The 16927-nt window shown below is 34.4% G+C and overlaps 1 protein-coding gene across 10 annotated transcripts in view; it reads left to right on the top strand.

The window, feature by feature from the left end:
- FMR1 (fragile X messenger ribonucleoprotein 1) overlaps positions 1-16927 on the top strand; it is a 59994-nt gene that overhangs the window by 37491 nt on the left and 5576 nt on the right. For 3 of the 10 annotated variants that reach the window (XM_051969283.1, XM_051969275.1, XM_051969279.1), the window contains exons 10-15: positions 1582-1691; positions 2317-2451; positions 3025-3087; positions 10173-10259; positions 14221-14416; positions 16589-16768. In XM_051969283.1, the coding sequence (XP_051825243.1) occupies positions 1582-1691; positions 2317-2451; positions 3025-3087; positions 10173-10259; positions 14221-14416; positions 16589-16768 (771 nt within the window). The remainder of the gene's footprint in view (positions 1-1581; positions 1692-2316; positions 2452-3024; positions 3088-10172; positions 10260-14220; positions 14417-16588; positions 16769-16927) is intronic. The other 7 variants (XM_051969282.1, XM_051969274.1, XM_051969285.1 and 4 more) reach the window with 5 other exon arrangements.

Raw genomic sequence — 16927 nt, 5'->3', positions numbered from 1 at the left:
CTCTTATTCATACAGAAGGATCCCTGTGAGCTATAGGTTGGTTTAGATTCAAGATGTATTATTATCTCTGTTTTATTGCATTTATATTTATTTTGCTAAATACTTTCCAATAACATTTTAACGTGGTTTGGACCAAACTGAGGTGTGTCGGGAACCATATGTTTAATACTACTCTGGTGTAGTGATAGAGCAAAGAGATCGCTTTGTGGTCTGATTTACATTGGCTGTGTGATCCTGGCAAGTCACTAACCTCTCTTAGCCTCAGTTTCCTCATCTGTAAAATGGGAATAATAACAGCACCACCTCCCAACACCACTCAAGGTTGTTGTGAAGATCTAAGAGAATATTTGTAAAGTGCTTAGTACATTAATAGATGCTTTATAAAAATGTCTCTTATTGTTACCATCATCATCATTGTCATTTTCAGTGAAAACACAGTAACTGTATCTGTAAACTACTGTGTTATTTTTAATATGTTGACATGATAACTTAGAAGTAACCATAAAAGGACAGATTGCTGTAACGCATTGAGTGGTTCATTTAGAGTCAGAAAGACCTGCGTTGTCACATCACCAGTGTCACATGAGCATGTAACACAGGTCAGCTCACATAAATGCTCCATGCCAACTTGCTTTCTAAAAATAGTGGAGGGAGTTTCCATACCTTTTGAAACCACATACTTATAGTGGTACCTATTTAATGTAGAATTAACTCTGTATGCAGAAGTAGATATAATGGGTCAACTTTCAAATGCTTGGTATAAGAGAAAACTTTTTACCAACTAGAGTAGGAAACTTGAATGGGCTTGAAGAAGGGGGATTCCCTTCAACTGAACTACTAAAGTCAAGGCAGGATGGCTACTTGTTGGAGATGTTAAAGAACAAGTTCTTGGTCAAGTATGGGCTGGGCCAGGTAGCTCCTTGGCTCCCTTACAGCAAAGCTTTTTAAACTTGGACTGCATCCGCATATGGGGTCTTATAACTAAATGTGGGAGTGGTAAAATTATGATTTGTTATCAGTGAAATTATGGTTGATTGATATACCTACTATATATACCTGTATACTTGGGATCACATAAAATTCTTTTGGGCAAAAAGGGGTCAATGAATAAAAAAATAGACCTTAAAGGTCTGCGTCTGTGGCAAAGTCTTCAAGCCATTATTTAAATGTAACATTTAACTTTTAGTTTCATAATTTTTTATATAATTTTAAAAAGTGATCACAGGCAAATAATTTAAATTTAGATAGCAGACAATATTTGGAAATCCAAATTGTGAATTTATTTCTGAGATAGCCCCTTTTTGTACTTATGCGAAAGATATGCTACACAACAACACTCAGTCTGAAAACAATTTTCCCATCTTATGAATCCTAATAGAGTGTTCAGCAAGTGTGGATTGAGCTGAACAACTGATTCAGGACAGGGGAATGAATAAGGTTTACTCTTTTTCTTGTAAAATTACTTTATTGAGTCAGGATTCTTTTACAGTTAATATAACAAATAAACCGTAGACATAACTAAATAATTAAATGCAAAATATTTCTTAACACAACATGATTCATTCTTTATTTCACCCATAGGCAAAGTAATAGGAAAAAATGGAAAACTGATTCAAGAGATTGTGGACAAGTCAGGTGTTGTAAGAGTGAGAATTGAGGCTGAAAATGATAAAAATATTCCACAAGAAGAGGTAATGTTTTGCTTACATATTTTAGTTATTATAATAATTTTATACACTGTGAGGTTGTATGGATCTAATGTGCATTTTGTGTTCCAGGTTAAAATTATTTTTTTAACTGCAAAAAAAAATTAAGATGTGAAATTTATTGCTTTTTCTGACTTTTGCTTAATATTTTTAATAGTATCTTGTACTTTAGATTTATATTTTGCATATTAATTTCTCTTCTCTTTAGCTCTTTAAGTTATATTTTATAGCCCTTAATTTCATTTTTGCTAACATTTTGCAAACATATTTTCTTACTCAAAAAGCATATTGTTTTTCTTTTCATTATATGTATAACAATGTTTTTACTTAAGGACCTAAAAACCCTAACTTCTTAAGTATTGAAATTCTTTTACTGTGAAAAAAATATTTCAAGATAAAATTAATTATAATATTTCATCTTGCTTGTTAAATGATATTTATAATTTATATAACTAAATCATTTTCTGCTTTCACATTCATGTATAATGATGCATGCTAAAAACTGTTGTTCATTTTTAAAAACTAAACCATTATTTTGATGTTAGATTTCAATAAGATCTTAAATGTTGGTGCTTTTTCTCTCTCTTATTTTTTTATTTTCTTTGCCAAGGAAATTATACCACAAAATCCCCTACCTTCCAATAATTCAAGGGTTGGATCTAATTCCTCAGAAGAAAAGAAATACTTAGATTTAAAGGAAAACTACACTCATTTTTCTCAGTCCAGCAGTACAAAAGTCCAAAGGGTAAGAAATATTTGTCACTTTGAATTAAACTTTAAAAAAGGAAGAACAAATCCCTTCCATTTCAGTTAGATGAACTTTAATGAAAAGAGGCTTACAGTCCTCTCTGGTGGGCCCTCATACTCTTCATGTCATGTTTCTCATCTGATCACCAGCTTATGAAGTTTCACAAACTAGAAAATAATAGCTACTTCACAGTTGATTCACAGTGACAAATCTTAATGCTACGAATAATAAGCTGCTGGGTTGAGCTTAATGGGCAAGTTTTTCTTTTGAGAATAAATTGTCATAATGCCCGTTTAATATTTTGTACCCATAGTAAGATTAAACATTTTATTGATCTCCAAAGAAGCTGTGAATTTTAGGTGTGCCAGTAAGTACCTTATCACCAGTTTATGAACTCATTTAGTTTTATAAATACGTGGGCTGTCTTTTAAAAAAAAAATTAAACCGTGTGTATTCAAAAAAAAAAAAAAACGAAATGAAAAAAAAAAAAAGTCTTGAGTTCAGGATTCTGTGTATCTTTTGTTATAGTTAATGATATCACTAACACTTGCATTCCTTACACTGCTTTAGGTGTTAGTGGTTTCATCAATTGTAGCAGGGGAATCGCAGAAACCTGAAATCAAGTCTTGGCAGGTAGGAAATCAATCACCCTTGTTGAAACTACATTTAACTCTGTGTGTGTGTGTGTGTGTGTGTGTGTGTGTGTGTGTGTTTTTTCCCTTTTTTGGTCCAAATGCAAATGTGTGTGTGTGCATATACCATATGTGTATGTTGTGTATGCACTGCACCATAAGGATATATAAAGGACAACCACAATCTGGGGAGGACATATTATATTGTAATTCTCACAATAGATATGGCTCCTACTTTATTTTTTGGTTATTCTTTTGAAGAATTAAAACAGTTGAAGCTGTAACTTTTATTCTCTTAGGGTACTTACTGTGAAAAATGTACCATTTTCTTTTTTGGAAATATTCCAGTAGAAACTAGCATTAGGAATGTATTTATTTCTTGGAATTTAGACTTGTAATGCTTTAATTCTTTAGGCACCTACCTTTTGGGGTAAATCATATGATTATTTATCTTTTGAAGACTGTTAAATGGTTTGTTGGGATCATCTAGGAGAATTTGCTTGATTCTAGATCTATTCCTGATCTCTCCTCCAATATATTAGGAATCTTTTTATTTATTTCTGTTGTTAACTTCACTTAATAAAGCTTTGCTGTACAGCCTTAAATTTGAATGACTTGGATATAGAAGCCAGGTTATTTTTAAAAACATATCTTTTTTCCCTATTTCCCTTCTTTCTTAAAACCTACTTTTTGTCTATTCTGTGGTTTTATCTTTATTATGTAAAAACTCAATTTTAAAAAGCTCAGCATAATAATGAATTAGATCAATAATTAACGCGTAAACCAGCAGGAACAAGTAATGAATTTCATTGTGAGAACTGAGGAAGGAAACAGTTCCATTAGAAAAAGTGTTTTTCTTGCCTTCTTGGTCACCTGTTCTGGGCCCTAAAGGGAGGAATGAGTGATGGTTAAGAGCACAAACCTCCTTAGTACTGATGGTGATTAGAATTGGGGTGCAGTGGAGAATGAGAGTGGGAAGAAGTGCATTTGTTGAGACATACCAGCAATGATAATATTTAAAGAAATCCCTTGAATTGTTGTCTCTCTCTCTGTGTGTGTGTGTGTGTGTGTGTGTGTGTGTGTGTCTGTGTGTGTCTGTGTGTCTGTGTGTCACAGGAGGGAATCCTTCAGTGAAGGGGTTGATTCTCATTGATTGTAAAAAAGTGTGATATTGTAGGGCAAGCTTGAGTCAACAGTGCCAGTAATGGTGATAGTTCTCTAAAGGATTAGGTAACTACAAAGAGGGAAATTCCAGAAAAATTGTCTTTTAAAAAAATAGGGAATAATCTATAAATAACAATATTTTAAAGACAACTTTGAAAGACTTAAGAATTCTGGTTTGAACTGATTAATAACAGTTCCAAAAGACTCTTGACAAAACCTGCTAAGTCACTTCTACTACCTGAAAGAGACAGAATAAATTCAGGGTGCAGATGGAGGCATAGTTGTTGGAAAATAACCAAATTGTTTTGCTTAATTCTGCACATATTTGTTGCCAGGACTTTGTTTTCTGTTTTTATTTTTCGGTAGGGAAAAAAGGTAGGAGGAAGAGGACAGAAAAAAGATTTTTTTTTCTGGTTAAATGAAATAAATAAAATTAATTTTAAAATAAATTAAAAATTGAGTGTATTTGGAAAAGGAATATAACTAGTGTGTTTGACTGTGTGGTTGAAAACAAATGACTGTACTCTGGGAGAGAGGGGAAGATTGTCAAAAAGCGGTATAAAGAAGACTTTTGGCTTGCTTATTTTCTACTTGTAAAATATAGATAATACAACTTCTGTTGTCTACCTTAGTCTCAAGTGAAATAATAGGTATAATATGCTGTATAAACAACATATCCACCGACACAATTTATAAGGTATAAGTTTATTGTATCATTCTTTGTAGCTCCCAAGAAAGAGGATAGTAAATAAATTTGGGTGTGCTCAAGAGGAGAATGTATTTTGGCCTGAAATTGTATAGAGCTAGAAATGTTTTGAGGAGTTTCATTATTTATTTGTTCAATTATTTGGTGAGCCTTGAGGGGAAAGGTACCCAAAGTATATACCCCAACAATACCATTCCTTAAGAAACTGATTGATAAAAATAGAGATTCCTTTCTCTGACATTTGCTGTTTATTGTTTTGGAAAGATCAAAGGTCTTTAGGGGAAGGAAAAAGATTCCAATTGCAGATTCGAGAAAGGCTTATTTTAGTCTCTCATATTCTTAGGACTGGAATAATAGTGGTAGTGAGATATAGCAATTTTTACTATATCAAAGAGGAAGAATTATCCTTATTGAGAGATAAGCACTTTGATCATTTGTAACTTGGGAGAAGTATCTCTAGACTTTAATTTGAAAGGCTTTTGTTGGGCATGTGGATGAAAACTAGTATTGTATTGGAAAGAGTCGCTAATATTTATTTACTCTCTTAGACATGACATTTAGCCTCTCTGCAATTCATTTTCGTCGTTTTTTCAAGTAAGGAGATTGAATCAGGTGATCATCTCAGGTCTAGAATTCTCTGAAGTTTAGCCTTTTCATCTAGGACTGATTAGACCCATAGAATTGATTTACACTAATTAGAGCTTACAAATGATTGATATACAAACTGGAATGCTGCTTTATTCATCTAGAGTGAGAAATATAGCTACCATGGATGTTTTAATGCTCGTTTTTTATCATTCAAGGAATAATAAAAATAATAACTAACTCTAGTGTTTGCAGAGCATTTTACCCATTTTCAACCTTGTGAGATGTGGTGCTATTATTATTCCCATTATAAAGATGAGGAAATGCGCTTAGAAGAATTGGATGACTACAGGGCCGCACACATAATGTGTGTCACAGGCAGGATTCATACCTAGATCTTACTTAACTCAAGTTCAGTGCTCTCTTTACCATCCTATGTTACTTCTCTTTTCTGGACTTGAAAAAAATCCACCATCATTTTATGTTGATTTGTCATCATATTATTAACCTTCCTTTAATTATGCTTTCTATAAGATGGCCCAGTTACCAAATTTCTATGATAGTTTTTTTTAAATTTAAATATTTTGCTTTTTAATTCTTGGTAATGTATTGGGAGGTCACTTAATGTTCCTTAGTTAAGTTAACCATTGAGGTGTGATGGAATGAACCTGGAGGCAAGAGCTGTTTGGACTTGAATCTTGCTTCTGACACCTGTGTGACCATGGATGATTAACTTAGCTGCAAATAAATATAATATAATATAGATATATAATATAAATATAACAAAATAAATACAAGGTGGCTAAGGAGGGCACTGATAGTTGTGGGGGGTGGAGGCTGCTGATAAAGAAGAAAGACTTCATATAGGAGGTAATGTTACAGCTGAAATATGAGATTTTAATGATGCAGGTCATTTTAAGTTCATGAAACCTCAGTTTCCTTATCTGTGAAATAGAGATAATATATGATATATTGTTTTCTTAGGGCTGTCGTGAGGATAAGATAAGTAAAGTACTTCATAAATCTTAAATTAAATCTAAATGACATCCTTACAGAATGGGTATTTTCTAGAAAAATGTTCCCTTTTTGTTTTGTTTTTTTAAGAATCAGCATATTTAGATTTGAAAGGACCTCAGAGTTTCTTCTCTTATCAAATCTTAAGTTCTTTCTATATTTTTTCTTAGAAGTGATCATCTAGCTTCTACTTGAAAAGCCTTCTCTTTTGGGGAAACAATCTACTCTTTGAGGCACATATAACATTTTGGGACAAATAATTATTGGGGAAGTTTTTCTGCATTTGAAATTTTGTCTTTGTCATTACTACTATTGGTCTTCTCTGGTCTTTTCAATGTTGAGCACAAGAAGTCTAATTGATAGCCTTGTAAATATTTGAAGACTCTTCTCCCTTCCCACAGTCATCATTTCTTGAAGTTAAACATTCTCCATTCTTTCAACCAATCACCAATTGTGGTCATCCTCTTCATACATTCCAGCTTCTGTGGCACCCACAGGTCTGACCAGGTCATAGCACAGTGGGACTGGCACTTTTACTCTTTTCTGGGCTCTATTGAATAATTCCAAATCTCCTCAGCTCTTTTATCTGTGTTATTACACTTCTCATTTACATTGAGCTTGAGGTCAGCTATAACCCCTAGAGGTTGGTTTGGGGGTTTTTGTTTTGTTTTGTTTTGTGGGTGGACAGATGTCCTGTCTCACCCGGGCTGGAAGTTTTGCAGCAGCTATTCCTGAGCCTGCATCTAATATTAGTTGTTACAGAAGCTTAAACCTCCTCTGTTTTTCATATGCATTCTCGCTGACTTCTGCTCTCAGGGCCTCAACATGCTGGTGTGGACGTGGGCAGACAACTGACTAGTTTTATCTTTATGCAGCTCAGAACTCCTGAACCCCACCAACCAACTTGCTTTTCTGACAACAAGGAATACAGGAGTATATCAGCACTCTGAGTTCCTTGGTCTTTTTTCAGACAATCTTCCTTAGCATGTCTCCTATATTTTACACTTGTGTAATTTGAATTTATTGCTTCAAAACAAAGACTTGTCATTTTTAAACTCAAATTTTTTTTTTAGATTTTCATTTTATAGACCTTTCAGACTTTTTGTATTGATTTCTTTTTGATAGCTGTCTCAGTTTTGTGTCAATTAAAAATAGGATTTTATCCAAGTCACTGATAAAAATGTTGATCATTTCAGGATGCAGAACAGAGATCTATGGTACAGCTTCAGAGACATTACTTCAGGTTGACATCTGTCATTTACTTCTGAATCAACCTAACTATATTGTCGTCCATTTCAAATCTCTCCATCCTATTCATGAAGATGTTATGACATATTTTGACATTTTTTTCTTCTAGATTCATGGTATTCTACCTTTTCCTAAAGGAAATGAACTTCGTTTGACATTTTTATTAATGCCCCATGTGGCTTTTAATGACCCTTTCAAGGGTTCATGAGCCATTTCTTTTTTAATAGGTTAGTTTTTACCAGAGCTTGATATAAAACTCATTAGCCTGTTGTTTGAAATATCCAACTTCTTTCCTTTTTGGAAAATCGGACCAACATTTGCTTGTTCGTAATTCAGTGACACTTCACCCATTATCTCTAATTCCTCACGTCATAGATAGTGATTAAGCAATTATTTCAGAACACTGATATAATTCACTTCTGCCAAGTTACTGAGGGGGGGAAGTGCTTTGTAAACTGAAAATCACTTCAAAATTAGAAAATTTCATTAATAAGGGGTCATACATTTAAAGCCGAAAGGGACTTCAAATTATCTAGTCCAACAAGACGTGTACCCAACATGTGGAGCATGTGAGAAGACGTGGGGTTAATTTGAGGAGTCTAGATGCTTCTGTGATCAGAGAGAAGGTGAAAGTATTTGATTTTGACAGGATGATGTTTGCTGCCTTTACTGTGCCCCACTTGGGGAACCTTAATTTCAGCCTTTATACACTCTTGCTTAGTGCTTTTCAATTCTTTGATTCAAGGGTATATACCATATTTGTAGACTAAGGTTTTAGTTACATTTGTTATCTCTTGGCCCAGAGGATGTTACTAGATATTTAGAGGGCATTTTGGAAATAATGTAGAAGTCTATTTTTGTGTATTTGGTTTTGAATATGGAACAGAAATGATGCTGATAAAGAAGATTATTAGTTCTGCAGAACTGAAAAATGTTGCTTTTTCTAATTGCTTTTCTTGAACAATTTATTGTGTAGCTCCTGTCCCTATAGTTGCCCCACCCCTGGGTTTTCCAGTAATAGTTTCAGCCATGAATATCAGATAGTGAGGCACAAATGGCTTCTTAATTTCCTGCTCTGTAGTTACCTGTTATGGGCAGCAGACATTTAAAAGTCTTCCTTGTGTCAATCTTTCCAGTAATCTTGAATGCAACAAGTGAGATTAGTTGCAGGCATGTGACTTTTGCTGTCACCATCACCAGGATGGAACCTGAGGTGTACAACAGCTAAGGGAGTTTTCACAGTGCCTTATATTTTCCTGTTGTCTGACATTATTGACACCAGTGTTAATAATATCCTCCCGTCTTTTCCATTCCTTGTCACTTTCAGTAGTCTTGGATTTCTGCATTAAAGAATTACATAACTTGCATGGCGCTTCACCTTTGTCAGTTAGTTTGCATAAATGCCATTCTGTCTCTATCAGTTAGATCTTTTTAAACTTCAAGTTTAAGAAAAAAGATGTCAATGATAAAATGAAATGTTTTGTGTTTTTTTAATTTTATTTTTACCAATTTCTACTGACTGGAAATATTTTTTAAAGAGCTATGATTTTTTTGGATCTATCTTTGTGTGAAGGCTCTGACGTTATATTTTTCTTTGATATTTCATCCTTTTATACCTTAAAAACAGAAATACAATCTTTGTGAGTTACTGTGTTTTATAATCTCTGTTATAATGGCTGTCCCATTATTAAGGATTTCATTTATTAAGCACCAACTATGTGCCAGGCACTGTGGTAGGAAATTGGGACACAAAGACAAGGGCAAAAACGAAATAGCCTCTGCCTACAAGGTGCCTAATATGTGCACATCCAGGTAAATACTAAATAGATGCAAAGTAATCATGGGGTGCATGAGTGACTAGGAGCTGGGGGAGGGGTTGATCAAGCTAGGTCTCATAAAGAAGCCTGGGAATCTTTTGCTTGTTTCTTTGATTGTGTTTTACTTTTTTAATGTACAAGCAATCTAAATTTGAACTAAATTTTGTTGTTAATATCAAAAGTGAAAATTATCTAGGAGAGAAATTGTAGTTTTCAATAATCCTTTTAAAATGTTCATTAATGAAACTCAACTTAATGTGCTTACATAATTTTAATTTTATAGCATTTATATCTTTCGTAGTATGTGTGTGTATGGTTTAAACCAATATACAAACCTTAATCATTTTGGTAGTTTTTCAAAAGTACTGGCTTGTGGCTTCATGAGTGCAGGGTACTTATGTTGATTTATCGTAATTCACCTCAAGTTTATCAAATAGAAGGAATACTACATGAATATGAATATATAGTCATTATTTGTGTGAAATGGACCAATCGGGTTTGAAACTTAAAAGAGTTTTACAAATGCTTTTGTTACTGCAATTTGTTTTTCAGGGAATGGTACCATTTGTCTTTGTTGGAACCAAGGACAGCATCACCAATGCAACAGTTCTTCTGGATTATCATCTTAATTACTTAAAGGTAAGCAGAGAAAGAGTTTTAACATTTAGAACTTGTCTTGCTTAAAAATGTCCACCTGTATTCCATCATAATTCTCCTGACAACTTGCTTACTATCTTGGTAGCCTCCTCTGCTTGATGTAGACAATACTCAATTTTTTGAGGGGTAGGGAGAAAGGTTCTTTTCTTTCTTTGGTGGTTTTTCAAGGCTAAATATTACGGCCTTATAATACCTTGGTCTCCAAAATCACTTTCTCTTGTTCAAAGCAACTTCAACATAATTTCATTTAACATTAACCTTTTAAAAGTTTTTTGGTGCATTTTGTTTTTATATCACACTCCCAGATATAACTCTCCCAACCACCAAATGTTTCCTTATTTATTAAAAAGTAAAACATTAAAGCAAAATCATCACAGTTGACTATGCACTCTTCCACATTTACAATATTCTACCTCTTTACTGATAGGTGAGCAGTAAAGCCCTTGTTTTTAAAGCATGTATGTCTTTTGTATTCTCTATCCTTTCTCTTACACAAGATATAAGACACTTGTACTTTACATAAATAAATATTTTGATGGTTTTTAGTATTTTTATTGTTAATTCAATTTACATTATTATCTAAAACTTTAAATTATAGATAAAGTTCAGTCTGCCTTAATAGAGGGAATTTCACAGAGACAATTGATAAATCTTTGCTCTATTGATGGCTAATTTGTATCAGTGTTGACTATTCAGAATTGTAACCTAGACTGCAGGGATTATGAGGTGACTTGATATTGGAATACTGGATGTCTGGAATTGTAGGTTCTTCTCCCAGATCTTGCTGTTTGACTAGAGAAGTTATTTTGGGGCCTCTTCTCTTTCTAATGAAAGATTGGTCAGCTGATCTTGTGACATCCTTTATAGCCCTAAATATTTGTTCTGTGAAATTGTGCCATTTTAACAAATTGCCACTTAGAGATGAATTTTTAAACATTCTGCAAACTTCAGTATACTTCATGGACTTCATGTGTATGCATTATACCCTTTATTGATAGTAATACAATTTTTTTTCCTTCCTAGGTGTTTTGATGAGGTTGTGTGCGTGTGTGTGTGTGTGTGTGTGTGTGTGTGTGTGTATGTGAGTGTGACATGATCCCTTCATGTGAGGGATTCCCTTGGTTGATGAACTTTCTCTGAACATAGTCCTCAGATGATAGAGACATACCATCTTTCCAACTATTTATGACTATGGATATGGCCCTGCTGTTTTTTGATAAGTGAGATATTGAAATTGGAAGAGCAAAGGTTAAAAATGAGTTAAAATTGTGCTGTGTCTTGACTGACCAATATACTTGTCTAACCAATATAATAATTTTGTAAATATAATGATGATCCTAAGCTAATTGGGAATCATAAAAAATCTAAAGGATCAGAAAAAACCTGTAGCATTCTGATGTCAAAATTGATTTTCTTGTATTCTGATTCTGCAAAAAAAAAAAATTGATAATCTTGGTGCAGGTAAAGTTGTTTGTTAATCAGAATATTCTTTACCCTGCCTCTACTTTATGATAATAAATTTGAAACTAAAATGAGAGCTTTTCTATTGTATCTTTTTCTCCCTCCCTTTCCTCACCACCCTTGACAACAAGCGGTCCAGTATGTTAAACATTTGCAATTCTTCTTTACATATTTCCACATTTATCATGCTGCATAAAAAAATCAGATCAAAAAGGGAAAAATGAAAAAGAAAGGAAAAAAAGACCAAGCAAACTACAATAAAAAGATGCAAATACTACATTGTAATCCACATTTAATCTTCTTTCTGGATGGAGATGGCTCTCTCCATCACAAGTCAATTGGATTTGCTTGAATCACTTCATTGTTGAAAAGAGCCAAGTCCATCACCATTGAACATCACATAATTTGTTGTCACTCTGTACAGTGATCTCCTGGTTCTGCTCATTTCACTCAGCATCAGTTCCTGTAAGTCTCTCCAGGCTTCTCTGAAATCATCCTGCTGATTGTTTCTTGTAAAACAATAATATTCCATATCATTCATATACTATAACTTATTCAGCCATTCCCCAACTGATTGGCATCCATACAGTTTTAAGTTCCTTGCCATTACAAAAAGGGCTGCTACATACACTTTTGCACACATGGGTCCTTTTCCTTTTTTTATTATCTCTTTGGGATACAGATTCAGTAGAGAATACTGCTGGATCAAAGGGTATGCACATAGTTTGATAGCCCTTTGGGCATAGTTCCAAATTTCTCTCCAGAATGGTTGGATCCATTCACAGTTCTAACAGTAGATTAGTGACCCAGTTTTCCAACATTCCCTCCAACCATTCATCATTATCTTTTCCTGTCATCTTAGCCAACCTGAGAGGTGTAGTGGTACCTCAGAGTTGTCTTTAATTTGCGTTTCTGATCAATAGTGATTTAGAGCATTTTTTTCACATAACTATAAGTACTTTTAATCTCTTCATCTGAAAATTGTTCATATCCTTTGACTGTTTACTAATTGGAGAATGGCTTGAATTCTTACAAATTTGAGTCCGTTTTCTAAACATTTTAGAAATGAGGCCTTCATCAGAACCCTTGGACATAAACATTTTCCAGTTTTCTGCTTCCCTTCTAATCTTGTCTATATTGGTTTTGTACCAAAACTTTTTAATATAATCAAACTTATCCTTTTTGTTTTTCGTAATATTCTCCATTTCTTCTTTGGCCACCAATTCCTTCCCTCTGCACGAATCTGAAAGATAGAATATCTCTTTGTTTTCCTAATTCGTTTATAGGATCATCCTTTATGTCTAAATTATGAATCCATTTCGACCTTACCTTGGTATAGGGTGTTATGTATTGGTCATTGCCTAGGTTCTGCCATACTAGTTTCCAATTTTCCCAACATTTTCTGTCACATAGTGAGTTCTTATCCCAAAAGCTGGGGTCTTCAGGTTTATTAGACCTTAGATTGCCATAGTCATTGACTATTTTGTCCCGTAAGCCTAACCTATTCCACTGATTGACCACACTCTTTCTTAGCCAGTACCAAATGATTTTGATGACCGCTGCTTTATAATATCGTTTTAGGTCTAGTACAGGTAGGCCACTTTCATTTGCATTTTTTCCATTAATTCTCTTCAAATTCTTGACCTTTTGTTCTTCCAGATGTACTTTGTTATTATAATTTTTAACTCTGGAAAATAATTTCTTGGGAGTTTGGTATGGCACTAAATAAGTAGATTAATTTAGGTAGGATTGTCATTTTTATTATATTACCTCGGGCTACCCATGAGCACTTGATATTCTTCCAGTTGTTTAGATCTAACTATATTTGTGTGTAAAATGTTTTGTAATTGTGCTCTCATAGTCCTGGCTTTTTCTTGGCAAGTAGATTCCCAAATATTTTTTATCATTTACAGTTATCTTAAATGGAATTTCTCTTTCTATCTGAACTTTGTTGGCAACATAGAAATGCTGATGATTTATGTGGGTTAATTTTATATCCTACAACTTTGCTAAAGTTGTGAATTGTTCCTAGTAGTTCTTTAATTGATTCTCTAGGATTCTCTAAGTATATACATCATATCGTCTGCAAAGAGTGATAATTTGGTTTCCTTCTTACCTTCTCTAATTCTTTTAATTTTTTTCTTCTCTTATTGCCAAAGATAGCATTTCTAATACAATATTGAATAGTAATGGTGATAGTGGACACCCTTGTTTCACCCCTCATCTTACTGGGAATGCTTTTATTTTATCCCCATTACATATAGTGCTTGCTGGTTGTTTTAAATAGATGCTACTGATAATTTTAAGGAAAACTTCATTTATTCCTATGCATTCTAGTGTTTTTTAATAGGAATGGGTGTTGGATTTTGTCATGCTTTTTCTGCATTTATTGACATAATTGTATGGTTTCTGTTAGCTTGGTTAGTGATATAGTTGATTATAAGGGTTATTTTTTAACTGTTATTTCCTGTATTTTATACAGGAAGTAGACCAACTGCGTTTGGAGAGGCTGCAGATTGATGAGCAGTTGCGACAGATTGGCGCAAGTTCTAGACCACCACCAAATCGTGCAGATAAGGATAAAGGCTACATGACTGATGACGGCCCGGGACTTGGCCGAGGTAGTAGGCCTTACAGAAATAGAGGACATGGTAGACGTGGTCCTGGATATGCTTCAGGTATAAGAAGAAGAATATTGCTGAGTTATTGTTTCTCTTCATGATCTTACAGCTTCTAATTATTAACATGCATTGGATATTCTCTTTCTTACCCCCCATGGTTCCATGATTTTGCCACAAAACATAACTATTTACATTAAAAGTCTGAGGGAACACATTTAGTCCATAGAGTGAGTATAAAGAATGTGTATTTTAAAGCTCCCAGATGTCTTGTGAACTTGTAACTGATTATCTTATTTTGGAAATTTTTGTTTTCATCTTGACCTGTTATTTCATTGGTATAAAGAATCCCTCTAGCAATACATATGAATGGTCTTGCCTGTAACTGCCTGCTTTTAGAGAGTTGCCTGGGCCAGTGATTCTGTCATTGTGATGCTAGTTAGTATGTGTCTGGGGTTGGTTTTGACTTCTGGTTTTCTTGATCCCTAGGCCAGTTATATGTCTTTTGTAAAACTGCCTCTTTTTTAAAGTTTCATCTAAATAGAATTTGTACTTTGGTTACCAGGGATGTTGTTTTGTCAGATATGTGCTGGTAGTATATGGTCAGAGCATGTATCATGGATCCAAACATAGTGATTCCTTTAATGAGTCAGCAAGCTAGAATTCATGTGCTGCATGTTCTAGCAAGGTACTTAGGTTGTCCCTAAGCCAAATTAAGGAGGTCATATTTTACTTTTATGTCTTTTTTATTCTCCTAATTTAGCCCTTTCATTTTTTCTTGGCTCCCCCCACCCCAGCCATGCCTATTCCGTGCCCCAGTTATCATTCTCTTTTGTTTGCAAAGTAGTGCCTGTGAAAGTATTAAGTAATAGCTTTGGTGTTAGGTGATAACTGCTTAAAGTTTAACCCTTCATATTTACTTCTTTACATTGTAATAATAATTGCACTCTTGAAGATGGGAAAACCTTTAAGACCCAAAGGATTGAAACTGTAATGGTGGAATAGTAGACAATGAATTTGAAGGTTGGCACTGGGTATGGTAGTTGGAGCTTTAGACAGGTTGGAAATATGCTGGTGGTGGGAGGGAAGGGATCCTTTCCCCTTCTTGACTGACTGACTCCTTCTTTTGGGGGCCTAAGAGTATTATTAGGCATTGCTGCTAGCAAATGGACTCAGCTGGCAGCTTATACTGTGTTTCAACATAGCTTGTTCACTATGGTTGGTTCCTTCTTTCCTCTTCTCCTCCAAACTTGATCCAGACAGGTTCGATTAGTTATTGACAATATTAATAGAAAAGATGGCTTTTCATGGCATACTTTTTTTGTTGTTGTTAAAAAGTGCAACTAAGATAGAAGGAATGTAGATAGCAATTCTAGAACTTAAATTTCCTCTTACCATACATTACCAAATGGTCTTCAGCTGAGGAAGGTTGTGGCTTCCAGGCCCTTTCACTTCTACAGTACGTTCTCACCTCTTTCAAGACAAGGCTTCTGCTCAGCAAAGAAAAGGTCTCTTGTGAACTTGCCCACTCCTTGATTATTCCAAGGTATTGCCTATGACTATGCTTCAGAGTAAAAAGGAATGAAAAAAATTGTGTAAAAGGTGAGTAGAAAAAATATATGCTTAAGATATGCTCACAGAGTATGACATAGCTGAATGAAAGACAGGTAAACAATCTTCACCTTAAATGGGATTGGGACCTGGTATCACCACCAAAAGCCTTGAGATGGGACCATTACTTCCTCTTAATTCCCTGACCTACTGCTAAGGTGAGCAGTATTTCACCTATTCCTCTTTTGTTAAAGGGAGTTTTGTTCCCAAAGAATTTATTATTCAAGTTTTTATTTATTTAGCTGTTAAAGACCATTTTTTCTTACAATATGAGCTCAGATGTTTGAGTGTAGAATCACTCAGATTTAAAAATGTTACTGTGCTTTGCATTGCAAAGGAAAGAGTTGAAGGTTATTGAACAATTGTTTTTTTATAAAACTAAGAACTTAAACTGTCCATAAACTCAAACCATTATGTTTCATGAAGCCCCCTGAGTCATATTCAATTGGAAAAAAAAATTTTAGTACAAAGTAAACAGAAAATAAATTCTGTCTACTCTGTAATTGACTTATCAAGAGGAGAAAGGCATTCAATTGATAGCTGGAATTTTTCTCCAAGGTTGTTAATTTGGTAGTGTTTTTTAAAAATGAACAATTGTATATGGCTTTTAACTCTTGATAGGAACTAATTCTGAAGCATCAAATGCTTCTGAAACAGAATCTGACCACCGAGATGAACTCAGTGATTGGTCTTTGGCCCCAGCAGAGGAAGAAAGGGACAGCTACTTACGTAGAGGAGATGGACGAAGACGCGGAGGTGGCGGCCGAGGACAAGGAGGAAGAGGTCGTGGCGGTTTTAAAGGTAATGATTTTACTATGAGATGGCGATTCTAAAGGTAATGGTTTTGCTCCGGGGTCGTGGCGGTTCCAAAGGTAATGGTCTTACTACAGGGTCATGGTGGTTCTTAAGGTCATGATTTTACTCAGGGGTTGTGGGGGGTTAAAGGTAATTATTTGACTC

Source organism: Antechinus flavipes, chromosome X (assembly GCF_016432865.1).
Source record: "Antechinus flavipes isolate AdamAnt ecotype Samford, QLD, Australia chromosome X, AdamAnt_v2, whole genome shotgun sequence".
NCBI classification, from domain to species: Eukaryota; Metazoa; Chordata; class Mammalia; order Dasyuromorphia; family Dasyuridae; genus Antechinus; species Antechinus flavipes.
The sequence above is the reverse complement of the archived record's forward strand: the minus strand, read 5'-3'. Positions and strand labels throughout refer to the sequence as shown.